Below are 18,248 nucleotides of genomic sequence, written 5' to 3'. Positions count from 1 at the left end.
TATAGTTGGTTAATATATCTGGGTACCAAGGAGGCCTACATGGAGGGATTTGGGGGGAATGTGGCCTCCTCAGCAGTGGTCAATACAGTGTTATTATCCTAGGTGGTGATTCTCAGTCCACAATAAAAATAAGTATACATTGCTACCCAAAACATGTGAAGCAAACATTTCAGAAAATGGTATTCCTAATATGTGCTTTACCAGTACTCTGAAATTTTATTTTATCCTATTGTATTTCTTTTTTAAAAACATGCTGGTCATAGCCCACTTAATTCTTTCATGGCTTACTAATGGATGACAGCCCATGGTTTAAAAACAACAACAACAACAAAACTCACCTAATTAGTAGGTTTATCACTTGAGGAGCAGGGCTCAGACCAAGTCCAGCAGCATAGGGGTATGCTGTGCTTTTAGGGTTGACCAAATCTAGTCACCTAGAAGTGGGAACAGGGGTTACTTCGTAGTTTATAGCTATTTATAGCTACCAGTAGGAGAGAGGCATTTCCTCCAATTTTCCTTCTTCCTACCTCTTTCCAGGATCCCTTTTCCCTTCCAAGGATTCTAGAAAGCCATTATAAACTTGTTTTCCTTACAGGTAGGAGAAGAAGGAATGTGGTGGATAGAAATGCACCTTTAAGCATATTCCTTTAACTTGTCTATTATTTCTATTTCTGGTAATGGCATTTTAAAAAGGAAGAGTAGTATTTATGGGAGAGATTCATACACTCAAATATAAGAACATTTTTTCATAGGAGTAAATGTAAAGTGAGAGGCATACGAGCTCTTAAAGTGTATACATCTGCTTTCATTATAGCATGTTTCTACTTTAATGGCACTTCTTATTTCTGAGCATTATTACTAATATTTTTTAGATTCCTTTAATCTAAATGAATGGTACAGCATACCGTGGAGTTCATTTGACTTTATTACATTTAACCTTTGTCTCTTAATTACTGATTTGGGGGCAGCTTTTTAAGCACTAACCTTATTACCACCATTTAATGAAAGCTTGGATGATACCATTATGTGATATAAAAATAATTAAATTTACACGTAACCATCAAGTAACAGCACAAGACACATAAAAATCTTTTGTGGAGATCCCAAGGCTGGTAAATTCTAGGGTAATTGACATGATATTGAAAAGGGATGGCTGATTTTGTTTGTTTGTTTACCAACCCATATGGCATTGGAGTAAACAGTTTTAAAATTGTGTTTCCTGATGAATTTTTAAAATGTGAGCAACTAACATTATTTCAAATTTTGCACAAAAAGTACTGTAGTTATTATATACAATTATTTCAGGTTTATAGAATCAATATTAACAACACTATAATTTGAAAACCCGAATTGCAGAATTTAGTATGCAGCTGAGTTTAATTACAAACTGTTCACTGTTTGTGAAACTGCCATTATATCAGAACTGATTTCCATAGCCAGGCAGAATCTTAAGATGTTGGAGTTGACGAGATGGGATATTTTACTCGCATGTACAGCATAAAGCCATTTGATCTAGGCATCCATATGAGCATGTTACTGGTGATGGAATGTCAGTCAGTAGGTGGCACACTTCGCCGTCGGATCGGTGTTTTTCAAGCTGAATGGTAAATGCTATTTGAACTGCGTTGGGTATGAACTACCCTGTAAAGGCCCATCCTGAGTGTTTATACGAGTTACGTCTCAGGTTGCCAAGTCTGGATTGTGTGGGGGTTTCTGCTTCTACAGCTGCCATATAGGAAGAGGGTCTGGGGCACTGTGGAAAGAGGACCGTCTTTGGAATCAGCATGAATTTAAGTTTTGGCCCTTTTCCTTATTAATTACCATTGGGCAAGTAATTTAATTTCACTGAGTCTCAGTTTTTCTATAAATTGGGGATAATAGTGGGGTGGCTGCAAGGATTAATGTGCTATGATGTTTGTAAATTGCTGACCATGGTCCCCTTTACATAATTGGAATTCTGTAAATAATACCTATTATTATTATTATTATTATTATTAATTAGTCTTATAAATAAAATCTATGTAGAAGGCTGCATGTTGAAATTAATTTTAAGGACACCTCTAAGTTAGCTCCTCAGATGATCAATTTATTTTGGTTCAGCAAATAATGATTTTTATGAGACAGTATCAAGTAAAGGAGGTAAGATCATACTGATGAGTTGGGGAAGTAAGATTAAAGACTAAAGATTAAAGATTCTGGCTATAGCTGAGTTAAGTTTAAGAGGTATAAACTCATGTGAAGTCCTGTACTGGGTTTCAGAGAATATGTACAAGCACATGTGAAAATGACATAGTTTCAGGTCAAGTGAAAAAAAACCAGGAGCTTTGACTAAAAGCCTGGTGTGGGTAGTGATGCGGCTGTCACGGAAGCCAGTGTATTCTCCAATAGGGTTACAAGGCTTCGAGTGTCCAAGCAAAGGACAGCAGCAATCTACTGTCCTCTGCACTGTTCAGTACACACCTGAAGTGTGTTTGTTCTGTTTTGAATTCTGTTCTTTTAAAAAAGACAAGGGCAGGCAGGAGCATAAACAGAGGAACTTGACCAGGAACAATGTTGTTTAAGGAACAGTGTTGTATGAAGAATAATGTTGCTGCTTAGCCTGAGCACTACCTTCCCATTTCAAGTGTTTGGAAGTCTGTCATTTGGAAGCCAGTGCATTGTGTAGAATGGGCACTCAGGAAAGGCTTACTGAACAAATGAGGAATAGGCTTCTGTAGGGTAGATCTAAAGGACAGCTATCGTGTAGATCTATCGTGTAGAGCTGAAATATCTAAAGAATACTTAAGGAAATAAAGTCCAGTTAGTCCAAGTTGAGAAACTTTTTGACTGCAGGAGTCACAAGCTAACTGGAAAGGTTGAGATGTCTATAAATAACTATACTTTGAGGTATAAGTGCCATAGAATAAGTATCCTTAGGTTCAGATAAGAGGGAGAATCCTCTGTAGGGAATGACCTACAAAGGGAAGGGGGTATAAGTTAGGTCTGGAAGGCGTTTAGAACCTGGACATGCTAAAAGTGTGGTTTTATAATTAGACGGGGAAGGGGACGGTAGTGGAGATGGGGAGCATTTGAGGTCAGTGAACCACACAAAGCAAGGGCGTGGAAGCAAGGAATGTTTGGCTTTTATGTGAGGGGATAGAGTGCAATTCACTTTGCTTAGAGGGAGAGGAGTTGTAAGTTATTCAGAGCAGAAAGTCAGCTTAATATGAGGGATCATCCCATGATTCATTGGTGTGTTTTTTAGAAAGTGTCATATATGTTGATCACGATTTTCTGGGGAAGAGGGGTAGTAAAAGGAAGTGATTCTTTAACAAAAGCTCTGTCTTGTGTACCTTTTAATAGTGTTCTTAATTAATTCTAAGTAAGCATATTTGTTAACATTCAATTTCACACAATTTTCTGGACCCTATTTATTTCTTAAAGCCAGGCCCATCTGCAGATAAACCTGAACCAGATGTGGTTGTGCTGGTTTCTGTGAGTTATAGCAAAGTGATTCTGCTGGTCTGGGGTGAGGTGTGTGGTTCTTGCCTCTAACAAGCTCCCAGGTAAAGCCACTGCTGTGGGTCCATGGCTCACAATTTGAGCAGCAAGTGTTTAGAGTCTTATTTTATGGCCATCTTTTCTACTCTGGAGTTTGGCACCAGACATCTTGGCAACACCCTGGAAGGCAAATACAGTTACTGTGTCAATAATGATTTAAATTGGGCAAGGACATTGGTTTATTACTGGCATATTGATTTATTACTGCACAAAATTTTACTGGAGCAAAATTTTACCTTTTATACAAAGAATTTGTAGTGGGAACTGTTCATTTATCCTTGAAACAATTTTTATCTCGGTTTGTATCATGTGCCTTTCCCAAATAATATTTGATTTATAATCACTTTACAGGGAGAGCAGTTTCTTTCATTTCTAAATTAACTCAGCCTAAGTCAGTTATGACTAGGTACTAAACTTTGCAGTAGGAAATTTTTGCAAGCATTAATATATAAAAAATAGTTTTAGTTGAAATCTCTGAACCAAGTGGCTTTTTTCTTTGAATGGTTTGGTTAGAATGATCAGAAAATATTTTTCTGAATGCCCTCAGGAGAGCTGCATTATACCATTGGAGATTAATTCATTTGGATCTTGAAAGTTTTTCATTCTTTAGGCTGCTCTTCATGTATTGCAACTCTTCCTATCAGTATTTCATGTGGGTTTCAACTATTGAGGAGGGATTAATTTGTCAACCATGACCAAATTCCCATAGGATTAGAACATAGGATGGGGCCAGGTATGGGGGCAGGATGTGTTACATCAGGGAAGGTGAGGATAGAATGCAGAGTGATTCTTAGGCACCAATGATGAGATTTGCTTGTGTCGTAATTATGGGAGGTCCGATATGTTCCTTAACTTGGCTTTAACATCTAGCAGGCACTCCTTTCTATTTTGCTTTTATTTTCAGCATAATAGGCTTCCTCTACTTTTTCTATAAGACTTGGGCAACGGATCCAGGCTTCACTAAGGCTTCTGAAGAAGAAAGGAAAACGGTGAGCTTTCTTTGTAATGTTACTGATTTTAAAATAGGAGGGTGAACTTCAGACGATCATAGCCATGTTGGTTTCTGTCATGACTGTGTCTCTAGTGCCTGGCACCTAATAATATTAAATGTGGAATGTATGAATCAGCAAAATGAGATCTCTCTACTGTCATACTTTTTCATTTGTTTATATGAAAATTTTAAAAAATATTTTTAATTTCTTTAAAGTAATACCTCACCAAGACTTTTTCAGATGTAATTCCTGTTAGCAGATATGGTCTTCGCTTTTTTATAGTAAAACTTAGAAAATGATCATATAACTTAAAATCCCTCATTTAATACATGGAGTAGGCAAGCGCGGCCAGCAGGCAGGAGGGTCCTCCTCCTTATTGACTAAGATGTGAAGTTGTCAGATGACATGGCATGTCTTCCATTGCCTGTGAATGTTTAGAAATTGGGGAGAGTGTCATCTTTGTTACCTGAAGCCCGTGTTCCTCAAAGACTGAGCTCGTGGTGCTTATAACCATCAGTTCTGTTGTATGCTGGTCCTTTTTGTTTCTTTTTAGGAGTGTCTGTGTTTATTTTTCTCCAGCAGATTATAACTGGGAGGTCATTGCCATTGATGGAGAGAAGGGGGTATAATTTTTGTGCATTCTAATTTATTGGCTGTGGTTGAAAACGCAGCCTTGGAAAAAATCACATTATTTCAGGCACAGAATGATGTGTTGGCAAATCTTTCAAATTGCTCTGCTAGCTACCTCAGTTTGGAGAGAGAACTGTGATTATGGTATATGACCATGCATTATACATTCCCTATTAAATGCAAACGCAAGGTCAAACTGCATATCTTTCAGAATATCATCACCCTCGCAGAGACTGGTTGTCTGGACTTCAGAACATTTTGTACATCGTGTCTTGTGAGTGAGCCTTTTCTTTATAATTTTTTCCCATAGTAAAAGCAAATTCTTGGTTACATTGCTCATGTAAACATTTATCAAATCTTTGCAGTATATTTATACACCTTTGTTTCTACCAGGTTCTAATTTTGCATTACTGTCAGGATAATTTTCTGCCTTGAACATATGGGGAATGATATTTATGATCTCTTGACGTTGCCTGTGATTAAAAATCTATTTGTATGTTTTATTTGGTTTTTCCTGCCACGAAGCATATGTTAAATATGTTAAAACTAACTTGGAGCCAGAGGCTCATGGTGACCCAAGAACCACGTAGTGAAACTTCTCATTTTGCAGTTGAGGAATCATAGCCTAAAGGGGCAAGTAACTTTTCCCAAATTATTGGCAGAGCCAGAAATGTACCACAGGTTTCCTTCTCAGTCCAGTACTCACTGTGCTGTATGGTACTGCCTCATCCCGTTAGTCAGTGCTGGTAGCCCCGGAATTCAGGTCCCCTTTAGTAATGGCTTCGACAAAATGGTCATGCAGTTGTAAATATTACTAAGGCATTCCAGAGCCTCTCTGTGAATTGATGGTCTGATATTTAGGATGATTTGTGCCACTGTCTTTATGATTTAGGAATAAGATTTTGTTTGCCATTTGTTACCAGTTTGAGAGACTGATTTTTGCTTGGGCCTCTCTTAATTGCTCACTTAGGTAAGGAAGCCATTAAGGTCACTCCACTGCCCTGTGTGCAACTCCTGTGTGGCTCGATATGATCAACACTGCCTGTGGACTGGACGGTGCATAGGTGAGAATTTTTCAATTACCACATGAAGTTAAGCTTATATTTAGTTATGTGTGTGACTCATAGAAAAAGTAGAAGGGAATCCATTTTGTAGCTTTTCCTTGTCAGAGAATCATCTCTGTGGTATATAACACTTTTGGAAATCTGTTTTTGATGTTGATGATAATCCTCCTATATAATAAAAGGGTAATATGCAAATTGACCCCAACTGTGGAACAACTGGTCGCTATGATACTCACTGACCACCAGGTGGCAGATGCTCAACGCAGGAGCTGCTCCCTGGTAGTCAGTGCGCTTCCAAAGGGGGAGTGCCACTCAGCCAGAAGTTGGCTCATGGCTGGCCAGCGCAGCAGTGGTGCCTCCACGGCAGTGCTAAAGATGTCTGACTAACGGCTTAGGCCCGCTCCCTGCAGGGAGCGGGCCTAAGCCGTTAGTCGGACATCCCCCGAGGGCTCCTGGGCTGGCAGAGGGGTATCTGACTGCCAGCTTAGGCCAAATCCCCCAGGGAGTGGGCCTAAGCTGGCAGGTGGACATCTCCCAAGGGCTCCCAGACTGCAAGAGGGTGCAGGCTGGGCTGAGGGAACCCCCCGTCCCCCCAAGTGCACAAATTTTCGTGCACCGGGCCTGTAGTATCATTATATAGAATTTTAGCATTTGTAATGCACTTTCATATATCATATCCTACTTGATCATCAAACACCACTGCTATGAGGTTGGTATTATTATCTCCATTTTAGAGTTGAAAAATATAAAAGGTAAAAAATTATTTGCCTGGTCATTTTAGTAGTAGTAGTTTTCTCCTCCAATTACCATGTTCTTTCCATATTTTGTGTCTTGTCTCTCTTGTTCACCTTCTTCACCTGCCTTCTTAAAGGCTCAGGTAAGAGATGGTGTAGATCTGGGATTGCCTTCCACCCAGGGAACATTCGTTTTCCTGATCTGCAGCCCTGGGTTTCCTCCGAGCCATCACAGTAAAAGCCAGGGGTTTATTATGAGGAACTGTGGTCATGGGTTTTTAGGAGAAGATATGCTTCCATGGTCTTGATAAACAAAAGGCTGCCTCCGCTCACTCAGGTTTCCTTGGTGCATTTTGATGCTCTTTACTTTTCCTAGAGAACAGGTAAGAGATAATTTCTGGGGTCCCAAACTTCATGGACCCCATCCCACCTTAAAGATGAGATGATTGGCACTATAACAGGCAGCTTTGAATGGCAGTGGAAAAACAATAGTAATGAGTCCATATATTTTTTATCACATTACATTTAACATGGTGTTTTCACATGCATCATCCTCTTTGATTGCCTCGGGCCTGTAAAGTACAAGAGAGTATCCCTACCCCCTTTCCCAAAAGAGAGATTATCCCCATATTACAAGTAAGAACACTGGATTAGGGAGGTGGAATGTTGTACCTATAGTCATGCAACTAGTCATTCATAAACCTAGGTCTCATTCCAATGGGTGTTGCTCCTTCTGGGCTTTGCTGCCTGTGGAGCAGATGGGAATGCGATGGTACCTGAGGAACTTCTGTGGCATTAGCATAACAAATGCTCCCATCTCCAACATCAGAGGGCAGCACATAGAAGAGTGTAGCTTGGTTGCCTGGCAGCCTCACCCCCTCTTTGCTTCTATACTAGTAAGCCTTTCCCTGGCTGCAGGTTGCCCCTCTTTTGCTATGTCCAGTCTCCTGCAACATATCTATTTAGTGCTGCTCCTCAAATTCATTTTCTCTGTTCCCTGATCAAGTCAATCCTTGATGTCCAGAAGGTATACCTGCATAAGCTTATCACATGGAAGGAAGGAAGGAAGGAAGAAACAGGGTATGATTTTCCCCAATTCCTGCCTGTTTCTCCCTCCAGCACAGTATAAGCCATCCTAGAGCTGTATATGTTTAGTAAACTTTGTTGTATTAAAAACAAAAAACACACCTCTTTTAAGTATTGAATAAATATTAGTTCAGTTAACATGGACAATTGACCATGACATATTAGAGTGTTTGGTTTTGGTTTAATGGTACTTAAAAGCAAAGCAACAGCTTATTTCTTTACTTTGGACAGAAAGTGGTTAATAGGCTGTTGATCTGGAACATAATTGTAAGAAAGTATTAAATATGTTGCTTTTCTTTTTTACGTAGGTTTTGGCAACCATCGCTATTACATATTCTTCTTATTTTTCCTTTCCGTTGTGTGTAACTGGATTATATATGAATCTTTCATGTGTAAGTATAAATTTTTCTTACAGCAAGCTCACGAACCCACATATACATACACTTTTCCTTGTGAACTCTTCTATATCACATTTGGGCTAGGTGACTATAAACTAAACCCTAATAAAAACTAAATGGATGCCGGTAAGATTCTTGGCATTGGGAAGCTGCAGGAAATGCTACAAGAGGTTAGTTGTCAATACCTTTGAAAAGATTTTACTCTAAAATGACCTTGATAAATTAGAAAAGTGGTCAAAAATATAAATTTAAGGCAAGTGCAGATTTATCACCCAGTGAAAGGAGGAAAAATCAGCTGCTCAGGTACAAAAGCAAGTGGAGTGGTAAGTAAATAAAAGGAGGCAGGGGGAGATTGGAGGTAGAGAGCTTGGGAGATTTAGAAGGTTGTCACATTGAAACAAAACTCAAAGCTCATTTCCTTGATATATCTCAGGTCACAACTTATAACTGTATCAATCATTGAAAGATTGGAAATAATAACTTGGAAGAAAATATTAAATCACTTATTTTGCATTCCTGAGCAAGGAAAATGACTTTTTAGTAGCAGTGTAAAAGCCATCTCTGGGCATTTCATATAGCGAGTGACAGCCAGCTGTTGCAAGGTGATCAACTAAGAATAGCATTTAAATTGTAGCAGGGATTTTGGTATCTCCTAAGAATGCGTGACTCTGCTTTTCAAACCTTGGAATAGGTTACCTTACTGGAAAATCCTATAGTGCTTGTAGTTTATTTTGACTTTGTTTATTATTTGTTTATTGTTTATTGTTGTAGTTTATTTTCACTCTGTTATTTACTTATTGTGAAAACTTTGGGAGAGTTTGGCTCTAAAGCTTCTATTTCCATCCCCCCTCCTATTATCTTTATGCTCAAGTCTTGTATTTTGCCAATAAAATACTAATTTGTTGCTTGAGTTAAAATCTGGAATGATTCAGGAAGATATTAGGAAAGTTTTTTCCTACCTTTTTTTCTTTTTCCTTTATCATCCCATGCTCCACCCCTCTCTGAGTCCCCCCTGCCCTCTGGTTTTCTTTAGTTTAAATTTTTAGTTTTTGAAAGATAGTTTCTTCTACACTGTTCCTCAGCCTCCCAGCTCTCCTCCCCAGAAACATTCAGTATTACAAGTTTTGTTTGGTCTGGGGTTTCATTTTTAGAGGTTGCTAATATCTACATGAAATGGTTTGTTTTTTGCCTGGCTGTAGGCATGGAGAGGACTTCAATTACCTTGCCAGCCCTTTTCCCACCTGACATCACTAGGGAATGCTTTTGTGGCTCAATGTAACTGTCACCATCTCAAATGGATCTAATAGTCAGAAGGTTGTGATCCCTGATCTCAGTTCTTGCCAAAGGCCATCAGTAATCCTGCGCATTGGAATTTGAAACTTCTTAGATTATGTCCTGTGGTGTAGAAAATAAAAGACCTTTTCAGTGCTTCTTTCTGTTGAAAGGGCTGCCCTTTGAAGGCCTGATATTAAAGCATGTTCCTGGAAAACGTTTTAAAGCTGGCCCATGGATCAACTTGTGCCTTGGACTTGATCCTAGGGAAAAGGAGCCAGATTTTACACCACTCTTGTCTCTCCCCCCTTCTCTCTCGTCACTAAAAATAGTCCCCTTTGTTTGGTGTGTCTGTCCAGCATAAGACTGTATTGATAAGGATAGAAGTGATTTTCCATTACATTCATTCTTTCCAGGTTGTTTTCTTATGACATGCATTAGTTCTTCCCTCTTCTTTGTCTGTATCCTCTGGCTCTGAACGAATTTGTATATAATGTTTTGTTTCTTAGGAACAGTCTCACCTTCACATTCACTTACAACTAGCTGAACATATTTGGTTACTTTTATCTCATTTATATTTTGACAGTTTGTTTCTTTTTTACAATGAATGAGGACATTGTATCTTTTATCATTATTTCACATACAGGAAAAATGAACTTTAAAAAAAAGTGCTCCATTTTTCTAATGCGTCCTCCCTGTCCTCCCACCTTTTTTGTTTACCATTAACACTCCTGCTGCTGTGCATCCTCTTTCGTGTGATCCAGTTGCAGCTACCTCTGGCTCTGTACAGGCACCATCCATTGCGTCTTGTGAGGTCTGTTTTCAGGGTGGACAGTAAGTAACTCAATATGTCAGCATTGTACAAGTTACAGGGAGAAAGATCTTAGATTATTGCTAGAAAGAACATTCTAACTATCCGAGCTATCTAAAGATGAAAACAATTGGCTTGGAACCACAATAGGAGTTCCCTATCATTAGCCAGTGAATGTATTAGTACATATTAAAGTATTATATTGCATATAAGATAATGTACTTGGCCACTTACAGCATATCTTTGGTATTAAATCTGAAATCAGTTCTATGGAAACTTCAGTTTGAGGTCATGCTGTGTTATCGAAATAATTCCCAGAGGAGAGCAGTGGAAATCCATAAGCTGAAAGAAAGTCAATACTCTTCCTACTCAGCTGTCTTTGCTGCCTGCTGGTGGAAGTTACATTCTCTTATGTCATACCAGGTGCAGGGGATGCTTCTTTCTGAGCTGTCCCAATGAGAAGCTCTGAAGAGTGTAATTTGCCTTGTTACCTTGATTGTTGCTCTGTGATGATTGCTGTTAGAATGCTTCTGGCATATATCCATGAAAGATAGCTGGAACTTAAGTGATACAAAATATATATATATATTTGGGACAAAAATGGAGAGTTGGTTGATAGTGAAGTCATGGACTCATATATCCTTCCTGTCCCAGGAGCTCTTAAGTATTGCTTTGGGAAACTGTCTAAATTGCTGATCAAATTGTCAGAAGCATTTAGGAAACCTCAGGGTATATATAAATCTACAGAATTCTCATTTCAAAAATAGTTTGCCCTTTATTAACAGTCATGGTACCTGTAAAAAAGCCATTGGCTTTATACACTGAGTGGTCAGATTACTATGATCTCTGAACGCATAATAATCTGGCCACTCATTGTATATCTTACCTTATAATAGAGAAACATGCAAATTGACCGCACCTCCGCTATGCCCATGATTGGGCCAGCGGAGGCTGAGGGCGGGACTCCGGGTGGCCTGTCGACCGTTGATAAAATCAAGATGGCGGTGCCCAGTGGCCGCGCCCGAGCCGCTGCTCCCCGGGGGTGCCTGGGGTGATCGGCACCCCGGGGGGCGTGGCCGCGCCCGTGCTGCCGCTCCTGGGGGGTGCCTGGGGCGATAGGCACCCGGGGGGGCGTGGCCACGCCCGTGCAGCTGCTCCCCGGGGGTGCCTGGGGTGATCGGCACCCCGGGGGGCGTGACCACGCCCGTGCATCTGCTCCCCGGGGGTGCCTGGGGCGATCGGCACCCCGGGGGGGCGTGGCCGCGCCCGTGCCCGCTCCCCGGGGGTGCCTGGGGTGATTGGCACCCCGGGGGGGCGTGGCCGCGCCCGTGCTGCCGCTCCCCGGGGGTGCCTGGGGCGATCGGCACCCCGGGGGGGCGTGGCCGCGCCCGTGCTGCCGCTCCCCGGGGGTGCCTGGGGCGATAGGCACCCGGGGGGGCGTGGCCACGCCCGTGCAGCTGCTCCCCAGGGGTGCCTGGGGTGATCGGCACCCCGGGGGGGCGTGACCACGCCCGTGCAGCTGCTCCCCGGGGGTGCCTGGGGCGATGGGCACCCCGGGGGGGCATGGCCGCGCCCGTGCCCGCTCCCGGGGGGTGCCTGGGGTGATAGGCATCCGGGGGGGCGTGGTCACGCCCGTGTAGCTGCTCCCCGGGGGTGCCTGGGGTGATCGGCACCCCGGGGGGCGTGGCATGGGGGCGTGGCCGCTCCCCGGGGGTGCCTGGGGCGATGGGCACCCCGGGGGGGCGTGGTATGGGGGAGTGGCCGCTCCCCGGGGGTGCCTGGGGCGATCGGCACCCCGGGGGGGCCATGGCATGGGGGCGTGGCCGCTCCCCGGGGGTGCCTGGGGTGATCGGCACCCCGGGGGGCGTGGCCGCGCCCGTGCTGCCGCTCCCCGGGGGTGCCTGGGGTGATCGGCACCCCGGGGGGGCGTGGCCGCGCCCGTGCTGCCGCTCCCCGGGGGTGCCTGGGGTGATAGGCACCCGGTGGGGCGTGGCCACGCCCGTGCAGCTGCTCCCCGGGGGTGCCTGGGGTGATCGGCACCCCGGGGGGGCGTGACCACGCCCGTGCCTGCTCCCCGGGGGTGCCTGGGGTGATCGGCACCATGGGGGGCGTGGCCGCGCCCGTGCTGCCGCTCCCCGGGGGTGCCTGGGGTGATCGGCACCCCGGGGGGGCGTGGCCGCGCCCGTGCTGCCGCTCCCCGGGGGTGCCTGGGGTGATAGGCACCCGGTGGGGCGTGGCCACGCCCGTGCAGCTGCTCCCCGGGGGTGCCTGGGGTGATCGGCACCCCGGGGGGGCGTGACCACGCCCGTGCCTGCTACCCGGGGGTGCCTGGGGTGATCGGCACCCTGGGGGGCGTGGCCACGCCCCTGCTGCCACTCCCCGGGGGTGCCTGGGGCGATCGGCACCCCGGGGGGGGCGTGGCCGCGCCCGTGCCTGCTCCCCGGGGGTGCCTGGGGTGATGGGCACCCCGGGGGGGCGTGGCATGGGGCGTGGCCGCTCCCCGGGGGTGCCTGGGGCGATGGGCACCCCGGGGGGGCGTGGTATGGGGGCGTGGCCGCTCCCCGGGGGTGCCTGGGGCGATCGGCACCCCGGGGGGGGCCGTGGCATGGGGGCGTGGCCGCTCCCCGGGGTGCCTGGGGCGATCGGCACCCTGGGGGGGCGTGGCCGCGCCCATGCCCGCTCCCTGGGGGTGCCTGGGGTGATCGTCACCCCGGGGGGCGTGGCCGCGCCCCTGCTGCCGCTCCCCGGGGGTGCCTGGGGCGATCGGCACCCCGTGGGGGGCGTGTTTGCGCCCGTGCCGCTGCTCCCCAGGGGTGCCTGGGGCGATCGGCACCCCGGGGGGCGTGGCCGCGCCCGTGCCGCTGCTGCCCGGGGGTGCCTGGGGCGATCGGCACCCGGGGGGGGGGTGTGGCCGTGCCCGTGCCCGCTCCCTCGGGGTGCCTGGGGTGATCGGCACCCCGGGGGGCGTGGCCGCGCCCCTGCTGCCGCTCCCCGGGGGTGCCTGGGGCGATCGGCACCCCGTGGGGGGCGTGTTCGCGCCCGTGCCGCTGCTCCCCAGGGGTGCCTGGGGCGATCGGCACCCCGGGGGGCGTGGCCGCGCCCGTGCCGCTGCTGCCCGGGGGTGCCTGGGGCGATCGGCACCCGGGGGGGGGGTGTGGCCGTGCCCGTGCCCGCTCCCTCGGGGTGCCTGGGGTGATCGGCACCCCGGGGGGCGTAGCCGCGCCCATGCTGCCGCTCCCCGGGGGTGCCTGGGCAATCGGCACCCCGGGGGGGGCGTGGCCGCGCCCGTGCCGCTGCTCCCCAGGGGTGCCTGGGGCCATCGGCACCCTGGGGGGGGCGTGGCCGCGCCCGTGCCCGCTCCCCGGGGTTGCCTGGGGTGATCGGCACCCCGGAGGGCGTGGCCGCGCCCATGCTGCCGCTCCCCGGGGGTGCCTGGGGCAATCGGCACCCTGGGGGGCGTGGCATGGGGGCGTGGCCGCTCCCCAGGGGTGCCTGGGGCGATGGGCACCCCCGGGGGGGCGTGGCATAGGGGCGTGGCCGCTCCCCAGGGGTGCCTGGGGCGATCGGCACCCCGGGGGGCGTGGCCACGCCCCTGCCATTGCTCCCCGGGGTTGCCTGGGGAGATCGGCACCCCGGGGGGGCGTGGCCGCGCCCGTGCCACCGCTCCCCGGGGGTGCCTGGGGCGATAGGCACCCCAGGGGGCGTGGCATGGGGGCGTGGCCGCTCCCTGGGGGTGCCTGGGGCGATCCGTGTGAGAGGGATGTCCAACTGCAGGTTTAGGCCCGATTCCACAGGGATCGGGCCTAAACCTGCAGTTGGACATCCCCCGAGGGGTCCCATATTAGAGAGGGTGCAAGCTGGGCTGAGGGACACCCTCCCCAGTGCACGAATTTCGTGCACCGGGCCTCTAGTCCTATATAATAAAAGGCTAATATGCAAATTGTCCCCTTGACCAGGAGTTCGACCAGCAGCAGGCCGGCCAACCACCCATGTCCCCTCCCCCTGGCCAGGCTGGCCGGACCCCACCCATGCACGAATTCATGCACCGGGCCTCTAATACACACACACACACACACACACACACACACACACACACACACTCTGAGTGGCCATATTATTATGCGTTCAGAGATCATAATAATCTGGCCACTCAGTGTATAACCTTGAAGGTTTGTTCCCTTGTTTCTCCTGCTCCCTACCTACATTCACCTCACTGCTGTCTTAGCTATATGGGTTAGGGGTTAGTTTTCTGAAGACCATAGTGAAGTCCTCTCTTTTAATTGGCATATGAATAAATTCTCCTGGGGAGAAACTGAGCTGTGATCATATGAATCTTGCTCTCTCTCTGTACTTTTCCTGGGGTATCTTTCTCGTGAATTTCCTCACCTGGCCTTTCTCCCTCCGCAGGATCAATTACGGTGCCAATGCAGAAGTACGCTCGGAAACTGCATGCCCTTAGCGTGTATTCCAGTGGTGTCTAGGTGCTTACAGGATTTCTTGTGCCCACAGCAATGGCCTGTTGATCTGAACGCTTAATAAGAGTTTATATTTAGTTCTGTGATGGCCCATATCTTGCTATAACATGGATAAGATAGAGAATTCTCTAGGACAAATATTTATTAAATATAATCATTCTTGAGTTCTTGAACAATTAACTTATCTGGCCAGTGCATTTTGTGCTGAATATGCTGATCTTAATGATGGCTTCGTGGACCTTTTTTGTTTTTATTTCTTCTCTGCTGACTACCAATGCATTGTTATCATAGCCGCAATTAACAGTGAGGTGCCGTTTTTCATCTGTGTTAGGAGAGCTGGCATTTGGAAGATAAAATCTTGAAGTCAGGTTCTGATCTGGGCCATCATGTCTTCCTTTCTTTTTTTTCCCTAAAAAAAACTTCAGTGATTTTAATCTTCCTGCATAATGATCACTGATTTATTGTCTTTTTAAATAATGGGTTCCTTTTTGTGAATTCACAGATTGGTCAAGTCATTGTGCCACAACATTCAGAGAAGATGGACTATGGACCTACCTCAATCAGATTGTGGCTTGTTCCCCTTGGGTTTTATATATCTTCCTGCTGGCAACTTTCCATTACTCATGGTCAACATTTGTATTAGTAAATCAACTCTTTCAGGTATTTATTTCTCTTCTTCTAATGCCTTTGGGTAATATTTCCAATAACCTGTATTAGGGTAGAAAGACTTAAATTTCAAATCAGAAGACTTCGTTTCTAGTGACTGTCACTTTCTCTGTGGGTGTAGGCATGTTATTTGACTCCTGAATTTCAGTTTCCTTGTCTGTGAAATGGGGATAATAATGCCTGTCTACTCTCACAGCTGGATTTAAATGTTAGAATGATAAATTGTTAGTGTTGGCCCTAGGAATTATCTAATCTAACCTTTTATTTTACAGAGGTACAGAGGTGAATTGAATTGTTCAAGGTCATCCAATGAGTAGGAAAATCAGAACGGGAAACTTAGGTCTTCTGACAGTCCCATTTAAGGGCTTTTTCCATCATGCAATTAAAATACATGGTGTGTGAAAGCATGGTATAAACCGTAAAGCATGCAAATGTGAGGCGATTATTCTCCCTCACTTTTCCAGCCCTGTTTGTTGTCATTATTATGCAATGCTTAAGTGGGTAGAAGTGGGGGAGAAATGAAATACACACCACTAACCAGTGGACATGGTAATTGCACGTCCAGAGAAGGTCGTGGCCATTAGAAAATTCAGGCTCCAGGGCAGTAGTCATCTTCAGCTTTCTGTGGCCTTTCTATCCCTTCGCTGGTGCCTGCCTTTCCCTTGAGCAAAACCTGGTTCTCGTTGTTGTTATGGCTGCCCGTATGGAATGGACAGCCACGATCAGTCTGCGCCATTTACTGCAAGACTTGAGATAATTAGAGCATTATTCAACGATACCAAAATACTTTCCACTTTTATGGGGAAGTAATCAATTCTACAATAATAATAAAGAAAAATTTAAAAGGGAAAATTGCTAAGGAAGGGAATTAAGCTAATAATACTGACTGAACTAAAGTTTCTGAACATTCATCTTAAATTCCTATCACTCCAATATCTATAGACTTCGGCGCTAAGAATGGTTATCAGCATCAGCGATTATTAACACTAATTACTGTCATTTATAATACCTAATGTTTATACTTGCTTTATATATTCCAAGGCACCTTCTCATCTGTTTCCTCACAAACAATTGAGATGCAGACTGTGTCAAAGTAGTATCTTCTCCATTATATGGATGAGCAAACTAAACCTAAAGATGTTGAATGCCTTGCTTGTGGCCATAGGGCTAGAAAGAGAGTTAGATGTAGAATCCAAGATTTGAGGTATCAATGCTCATTCTCATCTTCCTTTTCTGGACTCTTAGAACAAGTACAAGTATGTGAGACCATAATCTTAAATTTAAAGAAAAGGTTAATATATTTTGCATATATTTTCTAAGGTAAGAAAATGGACTCAATGCTTTAGGTAGTTTCAAGTATAGGAATTCAGAGCAAAGTTTTCTTAATAAACAAAACAACTCAGTTATTCGAAGCCTTTCATTTCCTGAGGGCTCTGGTGAGTTATGGTTTTGACTGTGGTCAGTCACACTGAGACTATTGACTGCTGGCTAGGACCATGGGCTCTGTTCTCACACTAACCAAGGTGTCAGTCCCAGTTCTGCCACTTTCTAAGCTGTGGGACCTTGGACCAGTTGCTTCACCCCTGTAAGCCTCTGCACTAGGTATTTTAAATATATTATCTCAAACCCTTAAACAATCTAATGAAGATGGTAATCTGTTTTAAAGATCAGGAACTTGATGTTTGGGTTGTTTTGGGAAATTAATGAGATAACTCAGTAAATAGTAGTATTTTAAAATATATATATTTTTATTGATTTCAGAGAGGAAAGAAGAAAGATAGAAACACCAATTATGAGAGAGAATCATTGATAGGCTGCCTCCTGCACACCCCCCAGGGGGTATTGAGCCCACAACCTGGGCATGTGCCCCGACTGGGAATCAAACAGTGAGCTCCTGGTTCCTAGGTCGATGCTCAACCACTGAGCAACACCGGCTGGGCAATAGTAGTGTTTTTAATGACATGGGAGTTTTCAAGTTACTTTAATTCTTACCTCTCCCCAAATATATGGATTTAAATATTCTTTACTTAAGATTATTAACTTTTTCATTTGGCTATTTTCAAAGAGATACTAAGAAGAATATACAAGTTGAAATAATTGCACTGATATGGACCTTATATTATTTATCTAAAAGTTGCATGCTGAATTTATTGAGAATCTAAACATGGCCATAAGACCTGGCTTGAAGTAATTACTAAAGTAATTATTTCATGATCTTATTAAGTCAATGCACTGTGCTTTCCTGAAGGTTAACAAAATAAGACAATAATAATAATAATAATAATAATAATAATAATAATAATTTTAAAAAGCCCAGCCACTAGATTTACATAGGAGAGTCTACTTAGAGCTGCTGAATTTTTGCCTTCACCTTGATCCTTGGTTAGAAGTATCCTATCTAATAATAGAGTAATATGCAAATTGACCGTACCTTCACTACACCCACCAGCCACGCCCACCAGGAAACCGTCACAGGGACAATGGGGTGCGGCCTTGGGCACCAGCGGGGAGCCTGCACGGATCGCAGGCAACCACTGGGTGTCGGCTCCTACGATCCTTAGCAGGGACGCTGGGTGCAGC

General features: G+C 45.7%; 1 protein-coding gene across 1 annotated transcript in view; it reads left to right on the top strand.

The window, feature by feature from the left end:
* Nucleotides 1-18,248, top strand: part of ZDHHC13 (zDHHC palmitoyltransferase 13) — a 52,179-nt gene that overhangs the window by 28,775 nt on the left and 5,156 nt on the right. Inside the window, exons 11-15 of the mRNA XM_079787416.1 lie at nt 4,407-4,529; nt 5,374-5,436; nt 6,133-6,226; nt 8,355-8,438; nt 15,505-15,662. Of these exons, the coding sequence (XP_079643542.1) occupies nt 4,407-4,529; nt 5,374-5,436; nt 6,133-6,226; nt 8,355-8,438; nt 15,505-15,662 (522 nt within the window). The remainder of the gene's footprint in view (nt 1-4,406; nt 4,530-5,373; nt 5,437-6,132; nt 6,227-8,354; nt 8,439-15,504; nt 15,663-18,248) is intronic.

This window comes from Cnephaeus nilssonii, assembly GCF_951640355.1.
Source record: "Cnephaeus nilssonii genome assembly, chromosome: 13".
Taxonomy (NCBI): Eukaryota; Metazoa; Chordata; class Mammalia; order Chiroptera; family Vespertilionidae; genus Cnephaeus; species Cnephaeus nilssonii.
This window is presented reverse-complemented; position numbering and strand designations above follow the sequence as displayed.